Consider the following 15,923-nt stretch of genomic DNA (forward strand, 5'->3'; position numbering starts at 1 on the left):
AAAATTATAAAAAGGAAATCTATAATCTATAGCTTGTAATTTATCAATTAACAATTATTGTACAAGAAAATCCAAGTGTTCCAGTACCTGTGACCGGCGATGTACATTTTACATTCTTCTTTCTCGCTTCTACCGTTACGTCTTTTTACTAAAAAGAAACATAACGACAAACATATGGAACAAAATTCTGTCGAATAAAAAAGAAGGGAAAGGTACAAAAAAGACATCTACTGTTCGATTCATCCCAGTTGTGTGGTACACAAACATCATGAGAACGCGAGGACGCGCGTGCTTTCGGTTCAGGAAATGCTGAACGCTCGAGATCGTTATAGAGCGGCGCCTTATGAAACATCCTGTTCACGAATATATGTCCGACACATACGAGAAGGCACGGGACTTTCGGTTGTACTCTCGGTGACGGGGAGACAAGCTCGTCGTGTCGGAGAGAAGCGGAAGTGCAAGTCTCCTACCGTCGTTGGCAACGGTGTTTATCGTGTCGCTGTTGACCCTAAGCCACGGAAAATCCGCCCGCATTTAAGATCCCAACTGCAGAAGAAAGGTCATTTCAGGCCACTCACCGACGCCTTTGCCGGCGAGGAAGATCGTCAGATACCTTCAGAACGAATCTGATTACCGTCCCCGTGGCAAAAGATCTTAGAAAGCGGCGAACCGACCACGGCAACCAATATTGAGTCACGTTGAGACGAGCTGCGAATCTTCCGCACCGAATCGACACGATCCTCCTTGAGTTAGTAATGCGTTTTCATTGCAATCCAACGCGGCGTTTAACTAACAATTGTCGTTTCAGTCAGTCGGCAATATTCACTAGAGGAATCGTGGCGCTCTATAATTTTCAACGAAATTGTCGCTCGAAACGGAGAATGTCGAAATAATAAACGCTATGATTATCAGCGGGAGAAACGATACTTATTTCGTCAATAATAAATAGGTGGAAGTAACTGGAAGATCTCTCGGTTTCAAATTGCTTCTTCGCGGATGTCTAACGTTACAATCGAGGGGCTTTTTTTTCAAGCTATCGCTTTCGTAAAAGCGTTAATAATAAGCGTTAATAGCCTACTAAATATCGAAAATACGTCGACTAAATAAGGAAATATAAATCGAATCGTGCGTAAATTGATAAAGTCCAACGATGAAAGAAGGGTAACGGAGCTTAAGCGCTTCTCTGAATTGGTTTAATAACAGAATTGCCAAGCCTGTCGAAATGACGAGCTGCAGATCCTTTCTCTTTTTTATTATTAAACGTACGAAAGTACTTTCGATAAAATTGACGTTGATTTTTATTGGAATGGAAACATAATTATGGAGGCTGTGGAGAGGAGTGGACGATATTTATAAAGTTCTAGACATCAAGACAATGAGGAAAGTTCATGTACAAAAACGTCGTTCCCAACTTTTATATCCCGACGCTGTCGTTCGGACGAAAAAACTTTCAACAGTTTTAACATTTTAATAAGAACTTTAACAATTTCTTCATATTCTCTTCAAACACAAATCTGCAAACGATAAAGAAATACCATTAAGTCGGAAGCAAAACAAAAGAACATGGCAGAGTCAATTATAAACTTTATGCATTTACGAGAAATTTAAAAATGCAAAAATGCACAGAATGCGCGTAATACGCAGAAACATATAAAATATCAAAAGTTCGAAACTCGTTATAACATTTACAGAGTGAAACAGAATTTCCGTGTAGATAGTATTCATTAAAGTATGAGTCTGTATAAATATCCACCGTCTAATTATAATTACCTGATACGTACAGTAATTTAGATACGCGTTAAAGATCGGCAGTTCTAGTGTAAATGCGTTGAGTTACCGTATCACTAACAGAGACGGAAGCGCGACGAATGACTTATACGATTTATTGAGCAGACGTTGATCCGGAAGACGAGCCCACTTTCGCCAGCAGAGTAGCGTGCACGGTGTACACGTTAGGCTACCTACGACCTCACAGGACACTAGGCCCGCTTCACACATGCGATTGCGATTCCTCACGGCCTCTCTTTCAGACACCTAAGAAACAGTGATTGTCCTCCGCGTTTTCTCGCGTGATACGAACGTGACGAAGGAGGGTGGCCGCGCTGGTAGTGGAACTATGACATAAGTGAAATTACGAACACACGTGCTACCGGTATACACACGCAGACACTTTCTGCGCCGGCTCTGTCGCGATCATATCGCGCGCGCTACCGCGATTATCCATTACGGACGTAATCATAAAATAATGAGGATGATTTTCTAGGATACTTATGAAATATTATATTCAGTAAAAAAGAAACTGGTATATCCACAGGGAAATAGGAGAAGAACGAACAGCTCTTATCTCGTGATTTATGTCCTTTCTTCTTCTTCTAAGCAAATTATGGCATTGTTCGAGTTAGGGGCGTTAAAAATATACAGTGATTATTGATTGTTTTTGAAATGCGTAATGCATCATTTTGAGTTTAGTACGGAAGATAGGGAAGAAAGGTGAAAACATTTCCGTATCGATTTAAAGATTGTTAAGAGGAAAGGGATGTAAAAGGGGGATGCAGGTACTCTCGATGGTTTCTATCTCGTCTACGAAAACTAGATATCCTATTTTCCCAACGAACGTGATGCTTTCTACGTAATATACGGTAACAATCCAGTTAATTTCTCAGGAACGTAAAATGTTACGTCTTCGAATGCTAATTCATCTCTATCTGCGCCTGAGTATAGTAATGCGTCTTACGTTATTAATCTGTAACCACGGCTTTCTCCGCGAAATTGTTGCTATGTAATAATAGAACAGGAGGAGGAAAAAAATAGAAGAGAGGAAAATGGATTTAGTTTTGCCCGTGGAAACCGGAACTCGGAAGCGAATCTATTCGGCGGATTTATAGGTTCTGACGTGCATGACGTTAGCGAGGAACAGCTTGGTAGAAGTGTGTTCCTTCCATCGTGAGATACAACGCAATGTCGACCATGGGAACCCCTTTTCTTTATGTTTAATTAATCACAGTCATAATTATGCTGTTCGACGGAGCTATATTGTTTTAAGCAGCTTAGTATTTAAGCCGCTGTTTACGTCATACTTGTAGTGTCACGAAAATGGGTCAATATTGAGAAAAAAATGTCGAATTTGAAAAAAACATATATATATTCCATTTAAAAAATAGAAAATATCTAAAAATAAAATGAATCAATGTTAATGGCAAATAATAAATTTTCGAAATATATAATATACGTATAATTACACAATATTATGTTCTATCTGTAAAGTAGGACGCAGTGTCACGAAAATTAATTATTGGGAAAAACATTATATTTTAAAAGTATATAATATATAATTTTATATCGTTACATTCGACTTAGGAAATAAATGCTTATCAACGAAGAATTATGTAATTTTCTATCGCGTAAAATACTAACTTACCTGTAGAAAAAATCAAGATTAAAATATTTAGATCGCTATAAAGATAAAAAGCAGTCATTATTCCAGTAATTACATGTTTAGTAAACTACTTTAAATTTAAACGTGGAAATTTATGAGAGAGAATAAAGTTTGGTATAATCAGAGGAGATTATGGCGCATACACGACCATAACGCCAAGCTCGATATTCGCATACTATGCATTGGGAGCACAAGATACCTTTGCCATCCTTCAGTAGTTTTAACAAAGTTTCTTTCGATCCTCCTGCGCGGAACAACGAAGTTTTCATTCCCGCCATGCCGTAGAAGAATATCAATGAAAGCGGAAAACAAAAGAGGTCTCGGTGAATTGGATCAACGATAAAAGAGGAACAAGGGGTGGTTTTAAAACTTTTTTACTCGGTTTCTCTTTTTTTATGCTATCAATATCGTATATTCTTATAATTTTAGCGGTACATCTTTTTGTTAATCGCCTTTCACGCATTCAACCTCCTTCGTGTCGATTATACGTTCTCGGACTCCAAAAAATAAGGGTTATTTTTTTGTGCGTTTCACAATCGAGGAACATACCGCACTACTTTCCCCATCGCTACGTATTTTTGTCAATTTTACGATTCTTATAATATATATAACATCTCCATGATATATATATACACACATAATATTCATTTACTGCTCTCGCAAAATGAAAGTTAAATCGGACAAGGGTCTATGGAGCGGATCGATTAAAAGATATGATCGATGAGAACAGTAACCAATGTTAAAATATTCTACGAGGTGATAAACCAGTCATAGATGCGACGAATAAAAACTCGATACAGAGTAGACGCTATACTTCAATAAAACAATCTCGATATTGTCTATACAAATACATCTGCTGTACATACATAAATTACAGAACAATCTATTTGTATCAGGTATGATCAGTAATAGTTTGCTACGATTGTACTTATCATTTATTATCACCATCTAAATCATATCACTTCTTACCTCCTAATTCAGAAGCGTAAACGTAAACAATACGTAAAACATTAACGAGTTACCTTATCCTACGTATATATAGCTAAAGAACATTTCTAAGAAATGACGAAACAGAAAAAGATACCGCTAGTCTCATTCATCAACATCGCACGTTTTCTACGGTTTCTCAAGAAATAGTGTGAAAGCACAATCTCCCACGTTTATTGTAACGCGCGGCGAATCACAACAAATAGAATCAATGCCGAACGATTTATCGTCAATCAACATTATACATACGTACGTACGTGCGTAACATCCAATATCTCTCTTCTGTCACCCTTGCGAATCACTTTGCTCGTATTCCTACGGAAACGGCTCGAGGATACGATAAACGGCACACATCACCCGGTGACACGGGGCAAAACGTTTGATACTTTCGCTCCCGCTTTTAGAATCGTATCACTGATCGAAATACGAAAAATAGAAAATAAAAAATACGGCGATGTCCCGCCAACAACGAAGAACAGAGTCGTACGAGCAACAATAGTACCACCGGTACTCCAGAGCAATCGGTGTACATCAAACAAGTTGGATGACGCGCGGACCAGGACCAAGTTGAAGGGTGCGCGTCGCGAACGAAACGTAGGACGATACTGAGGAGCCGTCCGCTAGGCATGCAAACCTCATACCGCGCAAGGATCTCGCGAATCCTCGCTTCTTTGTCCATCGACTGTCACGGCTCGCTATCTCTATTCCACTCTTTCCATTCACGTTTCCAGCTGTTATCCCATCTCGCTTACGCTCGCCCCGCTCACTTCCTCGCTTTCTCGCTTCCTCGCTTCCTCGTTCGAGTTTGCGATCCTCCCTCTGATGTTAACCTCTCGCGCTCTCTTCGTCTCCTAACTCCCTTGCATAGACGACCCCATACGTATATATGTGTCAGTATGTGTACGTGTGCGTGTACTAGGTGTATCGGACAACCTAGCCGGCGAGCGCACGCGCTATACGCGCTGCTTACCTTTTACCATCCTTACCAGAAGAGAACAACCTCACACCCACTCTCACCTTCTCTCTAGGTCCTCCTCCGGCTTCCTCTGTCTATCTCCTTCTGCTCGCATTTCCTGTAACCCTCGCGCGCTCCTTGGTCATCTTCTTCCTATGTGACCCGATGTTATCTGTAATGCTTTCTCTTTTCTTCGTTCCTCAGATACATTTACACCTTGCACAGATTCTAACTCTCACGTTTGCGTGTAAGTAGATATGTAGTACTTGTAGATGTATGGTATCGCATCAAGCGTATACGTATAACGTGTATGGCTGTGTAGCTTCTGTTGAGTTGCTCCTACATCTTCGCGTAATCATCGTCTTCCCCCTTTTTAATTCGCTCTCCTCTTTTTTACGCTTCACTCTCGCTCTTCTCTCGCTTCGCTCTTTATTACGACTCGTGTCGCAACGCGCCGCTCTAAAGCGTTTTCCTTCGCGTCTCGACCTTCTCTTATCCTGAAAAAAATCCTCTACTTCATCCCCAAGAATTTATACGTTTTAATGTAGCCCGTTTTAATTACCCTCCGGTTTCTCATTTTCTGTGTTTTTTTTAATCACACCGTCCCGCGAGATTTCAACGTATCGCCGATTACCCAAGTTTTCTTCTTTCTCCCCCTTTTGTTACCCGTATAGCTGCTTATATCGCTGTGTTTTTATCGAGATCCTCTAGAAATTTTTCCCGTGAAATCGAGAAACTTCGATCGAGATTACATCTCTCGTTAAACAGACTTTTCGTTAACTCCGAAGAAAGTGAATAGGATGCACGACGGTACGATTACGCAACAGATGGAAACTTCTCAAGTGACATCGGAAAGAAACAACAGCTACAGGCAATGAATTTCTAAATGTATAAACGAACAAATATTTTACATTTCTCGCATCCTTCCCTTAGCGAATTAAACAGAACTCGAGCGGGTGAAGTTAAAAGAGGTTTCTTTCGCTTCTTTAATATTCATTCTGCTTGACGAACATCTTCTTTTTTTTTTGTCCTTCTCTTTGCACGAATCTTTCATCTTGAATAAATCGTTGTTAGGTATTCCCAAAGTATGAAGAAACTAGGGAGATTGCGCGTGTTCCTTACGAAATGCAGCATAATATTTATGCATTTGACTGGAACATTCTCAAAAAGAAAAAAGAAAAAAGAGAAAGAGAAAAAAATGAAATATTGTAGCTAGCACCGGACAAATATCTGTGTTCTTTAAAAAGAAAAAAAAAAGAACTCGCACACTAAAGACAATCGACGCGCGCGCGCACTGAATATTTTCACACGTTTTATGAAATCACGGTCGCATGTAAAGTATAACGAAAGGAAAGTGAGATACATCTTTAAATAACTCCGATACATCGTTTTTTTTTCTTCTATGTATGTATGTGTGCGCCTGTATCTGTCGACAGGAGTGTGTGAGTGAACGAGTGTGTAAGTGAATATGTAACAGTGTATGCGTGTTTATACGTGTACATCTTTCATACGTTTATGAGAACGTAATTCCATCCATTTATAATTTATACAAGAGAAACTGTGTACAAACGAATAATTTTATTCATGTCCTTGTTATAAACTCTGTATTGTGGGAACGAAATTTGTACAGAGATTTCGTAAGATGTACCGAGCTCGGCAGGTAAAGGATTTTTACAGCCGAAAATTATTCTTAATAGCCTCGTACGTACGCTTGGAATCTTTTTAAAACATTTACGACGAACGACGCGTATATGCGCGTAATAGAGACATTCGAATTTATTTCATTTACGCGTTTAATAAATAGAAAAATTAATAAACAAGCGTCATACGAAGATACTGAGAATATTTCTGCTTTTATTTTTGATTCAGAAATCGCTCGTTCCACCTGATAAGATACATCTTACGGAACACTGTGGATCAATAAGATCATTGATATTACTATTGTTTAACATTCATGATTGCGCGACTGGCCTGAATCATTGGAAATTTTCTCTCAAATCAAACGATCACGTTCATAGAAACACATAGAAAATAAATTGCCTCTTGTGTTTCTTTGATTTGCGATCAATTATCGACAGTCGTGATATCTGAAGAAATCTCAACATGGATATGATGGTCGCGTGGACTTCGAATAATACTACTTTGCATATAGGTATTGTCAAAACGATAACGGTTCAGTTGATTTCCCTTCGTAACTTCTCAAATACCTGTCCCGGAGCAAATCAACAAGTTCACGATAAGAACCACTTCCAGACTTGTTCCTGTTTTAGCTGCTTGTCTCGAATAAATTCGTTCAAAATGTTTTCGTCCAAGGCGTAACATCATCGGTATATTGACGATGCACGCAATTACGTCAGGCAAGGCAGTGATTATAGCATATACTGTTGAGTCATCTCACGTCAAGTCGATCAATTGTTTCAAGAAATTTTTAACAATATTCTTGTATATATTTATTAAAAGTTGCTTAAACTGTATTTTAAAAATTATGAAAATCATGGTAAATATCAATAAAATATCGTTAAAATCTTCCTTGTTCCTGCAAAAGGCAAGTTCATATTCTCAGTGTATAATCATTTTTATCCAATGAAGTAATCATGTTTAAAAAAAAAATAAAGGATATCTTCGATGGAAATTTGGCAATTGGATGATTTAACGTGAAATAACCCTTCCATATCTTTCCCTACCTAAAAGTATTTCTTTTATTAACATATTACATGGTCTAGCTCCCTGTTGCATAAACATTTATTATTCACGTCCACTGTTAATAACAGTATCGTTCTTTCTTACGAATAGCACGTTACAACGATACTAATTTTATCTAATGACTTTTAGTGTAATTCGGAAAGATCGCGGATAATAAACTACAGAATCTACAGAGTCTACCTTAAATAGTTCAAATAATCCCGTTTCTTCGATTGATTCATTTCGACTATAGTACAATGTTACAAGCATGATTCTTGGTTGGTTGTGGTGATGTATCGCTATGGATCCATAGATCCGTCCAATGGCGAGATCTAACAATATAAGTAATGATATCTTATGGTACGCGATGTATAATCAATCGATGAACAAGTAGTTCGAGCACTAACGTTTCTTTTCGTTGATTCAGAAACGTTGCTTAATGGAATCCCGCGTTGCGTAGTTCCAAACATACTACCCCAAGTTTTATTCGTGTAACACGGCTTTCAGACTTTCTTAAACGTTAATAATGCTTACTTTTTTTTTGTACCCGCCGTTAAATCAACGTGGCTTTGTCTGAAATCATATTCACGAGTTCTGAATTGCGTTCACGTATAAAAAGGATCATATAGAAGAACAATATCGATTCATCGGATACTCAAGGAAGCTAATCGTGCAGCAAGTTTCAAAAGAACATTCTCGTTACCAAAAACCTCCCATAATTTACAGGCAACATTAATAACTTTTATTTAAGAACCAATTAACGTAACATAAGAAAACAGGAAGAATAGGACGTGCTCGTTAAAAAATTATGCAATGAAAATGATTCGTGATAAGGGAAAAATAATTTAATAATTTTATAAGTATTTAATTAACATGAGAAGCTATAGAATGTTATAGAATAATTGAACTTCTGCAAGATATGTAAAATTTTAATAAAATGTAAAATATCGTAAATATCGTAATGATATGAAAGTATAATAAGAGAAATAATGGCCTTTTATTCAGTAGCTTCATTCAATCATAATTATTTATAAAGTTCCTCCTAAATAGAAAATATAGCAACGTGTTTGCAACTTGTGCAAATAAGTAGCTTTCTTGAGCACCCGATGAGACTTCTAAAGTCATTGACAAAGAGGAAAGAATATATCAGGAGATAAGAACATAGAAACATTTAAGATGCTGGCACTTGAAATGAAGTTGAAGTTGTTCATCCGTATTAATCGGATGAGAAAGGCAGAGGAGCTTTATTACTAACCTCTTCGTCGGAGGCTTGAGTAAAAGCTCCTATTGCCTGTTGGACTTGCGGAACGGTAGGTCCACTAGTAGGATGCGCCGCAGCTTGTTTACCAAGTTTTACGGCGTCCTGTGTTGCTTGAGACTCAGTCCTTCTAATATAAGCAGCCTCCTTTTTAGGTGGTACTACCGGCTTATTTGGCGGCACTGGAGGAGGAACACCGCGAGATACTGGTGGCTTTTTCGAGGGCAGCATACCGGATGCTTGAATCGCCGAACCAGAGCCAACATGAAAACCAAGCTTTCCTGTAGCTTGTGTCGACGGTATAAGTTTTACCGTGCCTCCAGGATTTACAGGAGCAGGTACAACCACACGTTTGTCTACAGCCTGAGGAATGAATACACAGGAGATCCGATTTAACGTTCCGGTTATCCCTTTGAAGCACCCCCACTAGAAGGGCACATATAGACGATCGCTGCATTTAAGATAATGATTAAGAACAGAAAGAAAAAAAAAATGGGGCAGTCGAAATTATACCAAATCACCAATCTAAAGCAAAGAAATAAATCAATTGCCAGAGAAATAGTAATTGAAGATGTTTGAAGAAAAGATCAGCTTGTTAAGCTAAGCAATTTCATGATAGATATGTTTATTAATTTTTAACTACAACCAGAACTGCATTGATTCCTAGTAACTTAATATATAATTTGGTAAAGTGAAAAGAGAGATTATTATAAGGTAATACGAATTTTATTTGCTTGCGAACATAATTAAAAAGAATTGTAACGTTCTACTATAGAAACTGTATGTAGATCTACTTTTCTTTGTTAGAATAGTTACATTACACAACTTGAAAAAATAACAGGTGAATAACCAAACCATGGTAAAGTTAGCAATAGCAAATACAAGGTTGCAATTAGGAGGGCAAGCAGGGAAAATTTGTAAATAAGGCTCAAAAGTGAGTTGCATACAAGTTTTAATTAAGGAAATAATCAATGTACATACTAAGTAGTAATCTTATGTACAAAATAAGAATAGCATAATACATAAGTTAGACTTAAAATTTGATGGTGTAGTAACTTATATAAAATAATACAATGTGATATAATTCAATGTGAATTAAAGTTTACAAACATGTGTGTGTGTATGTGTGTGTAATCAGAAATAAAAAGATGAATTTTTTGTCATCTATATGATAAAAGAATATTCAATTACAACTATAACAGCGTAACTATAACATGATATAAATTTATCATAATAATTTAAAAAATTGTAATAATAAAATGTTTATGAAGTTTCGTTGTAATAATTAAGAAATACCTATTGAATTGAAAAAACATGCAACGCATCTGCAAGATGTGTGCATGCAACATTAATATTCATATGTATACTTATAACTTACTGTGCGTGTATGAACACCTTTATTTTCTGCTTTGCAATAATATTTTGTGTATTTTACATCTTACATTTGTTTTTTATATAAAAATATAGAAAATATCTATTGTTCATATTATTATTTTAAATATATACATCGATTGTTTTTCTAGCTTAGCAATTATATTGATTGCTTTTCATGTCATTATAGTAAGTACGATCAGTAACTTACGTACGTGTTAGAAGAAGAAATAAACCAATTTTACCCCAAAGCAGTTTCTGTTTGTTACACTGATTCATTAGAAATAATACAAAAAGTCAAAAAATACGCAATAACTGTGCGTTCTATAACAAGATGATAAGACATATTTATATTTATCATTATCATGCAATAATCATACAATAAAATTATTCTATATAACATTCAACCTGAACAAAATATAAGACTAGAAAATCCTATTTGATTATGATACACATATAAAATAATATCATATAATATTATTAAACCTAATAGATTAATTCAATCATATTTTGATTATTTTTAGAAGCACTTTTGTTATCATTAATAATCATAACGATAATAATAATAACAATATTTAACACTTAAATTTTTGCTTGTACGGTCACTTTTATAAGTATAATTTACATATTCATAAATTAATTTATGTATTTTGGTGTTCTATTCATTTCTTAGCAAAATAAAATTTAACATAAATTATGGATACAAAATTATCATGCTTATATGCTTATATTATGAAGCAGTGTATTAAATTAATGTATTTCTTTTTAAATCACATACAAAGATCAATAATTTATTTTTTTAATAAATTTTACTTTTAAAATAATTTCTTTTGAAATTACATACAAGCAATATACTGTTCAAATGTTTCCATTCTAGTAACATATTATTATGTTGCTTTTGTATATTCTGTAAATTTTCATACAAATTAGATGCATAAAACATAGTGGTGTTTTAAAAATCAACATAATTGATTGAAATGAAAATATGAAAGATTTTAATATTATGAAAGCTATATTATGAAAAATGATTTTTTACAAGTATATGCATAAATGTGTACTGTATAATATTTTCAAATTAAAGTAGAATGTGAAGGAAAATGGGGATAATTTACCTGATTTTCAGAAGACGCCGCAGTTTCTCCAGTAGAAGATGTAATGTTGGACGTGTATGTGACGCCGCGTAATGCCTGCCCAGGAGTTACTGACCTAGCAATCCCAGTAGCTACAAAGAAATTAGTACAAGTGTTATTTCACTATTTTAAAATACCTATATTCAAAATATTGAAATACAATTAAAAATATAATGTATAATATTATTCCCAAAGTATCAGCACAAATTGTTTAGTTTTATGTAATCTTTAGAATAAAATCTTAAATATAAATTATTTATTGTATTAACCCTGTATCAGTCTGAACCAGCATTAAATTATAAATTATCGCATCAACATCAAATAAGTAGAAATAACAAATTCATATCAATATCAGGTGCATTACACTTATGAGCAAAAGCTATAATTACCATTCCTTTTTCAATTAACAGTCAAAATGTAATTTATTAATTCATCCACTGTCATGCAATATAAAAATTCTCTTAGAGAAAATACATCCAAAATATTTTAATTTGATTATATCCTATTTTAACTTTAGGATAACTGCTTTTCTTACTTGGACCGCTGACAGGAACACTAGATACCGTGGCAGTGGGCTGAACAACTTTACTACTAACCATTGGAGTCCCAGTACCCAGCACTGTACCTTTAACTGCACATAAGATGTAATTATAAAAATATTCAACAATATTATCAGTATTCAACATCATAATAGATATTGAGAATATTATTTGCTTGCTATTAGTGCTTACTAAAATAAGTTCTATTTATGTATGTAACTGTAACATTTTAATTATTATGCACAACATACTTGTTTGTGGTGCACTAGCAGGTTTAACTGTAGGCATAACAACTAAATTAACTGGTTTGGCTGGGGGTGGTGGTGGAGTTGCACCCACACCTCTTGGAGAACCTCGTGTTTGAGACTCTTTCCATACATCCATTTCAGTTCTAAGTTTATCTAATTCTAATTCGAGATCTTTAGCCCTCTTTTCTTCTTTTGCTAAGGCTTGTTTATATTGCTGTCTTTCCATGTCAAATTGCGCAAGCTGTTTCTCCAATTCTGCTTCCATTTGTAACGACTTTTTACTTTCCTCTTCGAGTCCTTCAGCCATAGAATCTATCCGAACTTTTTCTTCGCTTAATATCTGTGCCAAATCTTCTGATCTTTTCCTTTCTTCTATATACTTCATAATTATCTTTTTGCGTTCAGCAAGTAGAAGAAGTACTATTTGCTTCTGTCGAGTTTTTTCTTCCTCTAAAGTTTCATTTGCTTTCTTTAATTCTAATTCCAGTCTTTTTTTTTCTTGTTTCTCTAATTCTAATTCTTTTTTCAATCGTGTCCTTTCTTTTTCCAAGCCATATGTAATATCGTCACCCTGGGCAGTATCATGTTCATGTTTTCGTTTTTCTTCTTCTAATTCCTTGATAACCTGAAGTAAACTAAGTATGAATATACAATTTACAATATTCATTGCTATTTAAGTAACCAAATATGATATACATACTGCTCTGTGCCTAAGCTCTGCTTCTTTAAGAACTTTGGCCATTTTAAACTGCATACATCTTTGTTGTGTCACAAGTGCTTCTAAAGTAGCAACTTGTTTATTTATTTGATTTGGTTCATGTTCACTGACACTACCTACTAATACAATATCACGTGCAAGTGCAGCATGTGGATCTGATGTCCCACTCAGATATCGAGTATTTAATAGATGTTTCAATTTTTCTGACTATAAAATACACAAAAAACCTATTTATGTCTTAAATATTCAATATCGTATTGTTACTATAACAGTTAATGTTAATTATAAAAATGCTTCCATTAATGAAAAATAAATTACCTTTAATACTGCTATTACAATATCTCTTGCCTGCAATTCTCCTTCAAGATGCCCTAATAGTTTTAATAAATCAGTTTTGCTTAATTCCATTTTTGGATTACGCTACAAAAGAAATGTAAAAAATTATTATCAATGAACATATAATCTGCATGATAGATTATTTTCTTCAAACAGAAGTATTTCTAAATACATATAACTATATGTATACATACTTTTAATGTATTGGAGGAGTTCTTATCAATTGCCTCTATATTGTTAGGTTGTTGTAGAGTCTGTTGATGCTGTTGCTGCATCGGTGACGGCGACGGCGATGGTGACGACGATGGAGACGAGTGTTGTTGATAGGATTGTGAGGATGGTGTAGAAGTAAGAGACTGCATCTTCGTAGTGCAGACCGAGATGGTCGTCGACGATCCGGATGATCCATTCGCCGGTGAAACACTCGAACTTACATTCATAGCATTTTGACTCTGTGATGCCATTTTTGAAAAAAAAACGAAATATCGGGGGGGAAATTCACCCCTGAAGAAGACGTATAATTTCAGGGAAAAGTACTTAAAAAGTACTCAAAGAAGGTATTCCGCGGTTAAACCGATTCAACCTTCGGTATTAATACTTTCATTTGAACAAAGAAGACTTCGGCCCGGAGAGCCAACTTCGGGGCACGCCACATCGCTTCAGGATTTCTCTTTTCCTTTTCGAACTCGCTTAGATTATGCCGAAGGAATTAATCCGGCATTTAACTTTATCCTCGATTATTGACAAATGAAGCACAAAGCGTAATTCACAGATAGGAACCTATCTCGTGAAAAGTGCTACGAAATCCATTCATTATCGATTATTTCTTATCGAATGTTACGACTCAGAATTCGATATGATTTCAACTTTATGGCAGCGGTAAAATTAAAATCTTGTTTGAATGTATTGCTCATATACTTGCTTTCAATCTTCGCTATCATTTTTATAAATTTTTACAATTTGTTATTAAATGAATAAAACTGATTAGAGAATATAATTACTAGACTGCGGATTTTGATGCATTTATAGGAAATTTTAAGATGCAAAAATGCTCAACATTTATGTAATATAAAAAATATATAAAATATCAAATATATATTACTTCTTACGATATCTGATGAATAAAACAATTTTTCTATATATGTTCTATGTTTTTACTTATAATCATAAAAACGCGAATTTGCATAAATATACGCAGTCTAACAATAATTATTATTAAGATTTGGGATACTTTTGTCTAAAGTTTTGAAACAGTTCATTGTTGCATAAAGATCCTAATTTATTCATTCTTATGTTCATATCTGAAACATTTTTAATGCATATTACTAAATAAAAAATGATAAATAAAAATATCAACTGATGTTTCTTCTAGTAAAATAATATTTTTACATTCATCTATTTTTAGGCGTAAAATATATCATTTAATGATTCTACTCCATTTCATATAACACACTAGGCTAATAATAAATAACAATGAATTCTGTTGATCAAAATTCATTTCTTAATAAACCTAAATATCGTCTTAAAAAAAATAGAACATTACTGTAACTTACTTGTTTTTCTATCTCCTTGATCTCCTAGATCACAGATAATGTAGAAAACCCTTGACAAATTTGAAATCTTATCAATTTTATCAGTATATTGATTGATATGCCAATGAAAATTTGGGCTATTGGTGACACATCAATGACTAAACTTATTAGTAAGTTTTATTCTTGCAGCATGTCATCGTCGAAAGACAATAGTTTAGAACCTTCATATGAATTTCAATATTCTAACGATGATTGTTCGGAATATGAAGATGAAAATACGTCGCAAAATTCGTAAGGATTCATCATTTTATTTATATATATAATTTAAAAGTTTCAAGTATGTAAAAGTCTAAAAAAATTTCGAGTAATCTACGTTATAATATCATAATTTAATATGTGTTTAAAAAATGTCTACTTTATTAATAGTTACCTTACTGAATTTACTCACTTAATTGTAGGCTTCCAAGTTCATCAAATACATTTTGGGATATATTTAAATATTTTCCAATAAAAAAAGAAAGTGCATCTATGCAAAATAAAAAATGGTTGGATATTTCTATGCAAATTATTAAAGTATTTGTATACGGTATATTTTTCTGTATTGTCCTTTGTACTGGTTTAATCTCTAAATTTGTAGTCATTTTTGCTCTATCACAGCTCAAAGATGAAAAGTCTATACAGTTCTGTGATTATTATTCAGGTAATTTATTTAATATTTATCTTCATTAATT

At 34.5% G+C, this 15,923-nt stretch overlaps 3 protein-coding genes and 1 long non-coding RNA gene across 7 annotated transcripts in view; 2 read left to right on the top strand and 2 right to left on the bottom strand.

Moving 5' to 3' along the window:
* LOC117235417 (serine-rich adhesin for platelets-like) overlaps positions 1-6,628 on the bottom strand; it is a 23,907-nt gene extending 17,279 nt beyond the window's left edge. For all 3 annotated transcript variants that reach the window (XM_033497435.1, XM_033497427.1, XM_033497419.1), the window contains exon 1: positions 4,681-6,628. In XM_033497435.1, the coding sequence (XP_033353326.1) occupies positions 4,681-4,691 (11 nt within the window). In that variant the 5' untranslated portion in view covers positions 4,692-6,628. The remainder of the gene's footprint in view (positions 1-4,680) is intronic.
* The window catches only part of LOC117235568, a 23,146-nt gene extending 13,489 nt beyond the window's left edge, over positions 1-9,657 (top strand). The window contains exon 2 of the long non-coding RNA XR_004493693.1: positions 9,474-9,657. This is a non-coding gene — a long non-coding RNA (uncharacterized LOC117235568). The remainder of the gene's footprint in view (positions 1-9,473) is intronic.
* Positions 8,595-14,491, bottom strand: LOC117235456 (uncharacterized protein CG10915). 2 transcript variants are annotated; one of them, XM_033497503.1, is made up of 8 exons: positions 13,855-14,491; positions 13,643-13,744; positions 13,307-13,531; positions 12,610-13,231; positions 12,355-12,450; positions 11,802-11,911; positions 9,316-9,681; positions 8,595-8,633 (listed from the first exon to the last, which is right to left on the bottom strand). In XM_033497503.1, exons 1-8 carry the CDS (start codon positions 14,122-14,124, stop codon positions 8,619-8,621), a joined length of 1,806 nt encoding a protein of 601 aa, XP_033353394.1. In that variant the 5' UTR covers positions 14,125-14,491; the 3' UTR covers positions 8,595-8,618. The 2 variants fall into 2 exon arrangements, with proteins under 2 accessions (XP_033353394.1, XP_033353385.1); XM_033497494.1 differs by lacking the exon at positions 8,595-8,633 and having other exon boundaries at positions 9,034-9,681.
* Positions 14,492-15,750: 1,259 nt separating this feature from the next.
* Positions 15,751-15,923, top strand: part of LOC117238716 (chitin synthase chs-2-like) — a 6,275-nt gene continuing 6,102 nt past the window's right edge. The window contains exon 1 of the mRNA XM_033503853.1: positions 15,751-15,892. Coding sequence (XP_033359744.1) covers positions 15,751-15,892 — 142 coding nt within the window. The remainder of the gene's footprint in view (positions 15,893-15,923) is intronic.

Source organism: Bombus vosnesenskii, unplaced genomic scaffold (genome assembly GCF_011952255.1).
Source record: "Bombus vosnesenskii isolate JDL3184/JDL3185 unplaced genomic scaffold, Bvos_JDL3184-5_v1.1 scf7180000013264, whole genome shotgun sequence".
NCBI lineage: Eukaryota > Metazoa > Arthropoda > Insecta > Hymenoptera > Apidae > Bombus > Bombus vosnesenskii.

Coding starts and splice junctions, on each gene's coding strand:
- LOC117235456 (XM_033497494.1), bottom strand. CDS start 14,124: ATGGCATCACAGAGTCAAAATGCTATGAATGTAAGTTCGAGTGTTTCA. Junction 13,532..13,642: donor TTGTAATAGCAGTATTAAAG/GTAATTTATTTT, acceptor TGTATTTTATAG/TCAGAAAAATTGAAACATCT. Junction 9,682..11,801: donor CGGCGTCTTCTGAAAATCAG/GTAAATTATCCC, acceptor TTCATTCCTCAG/GCTGTAGACAAACGTGTGGT.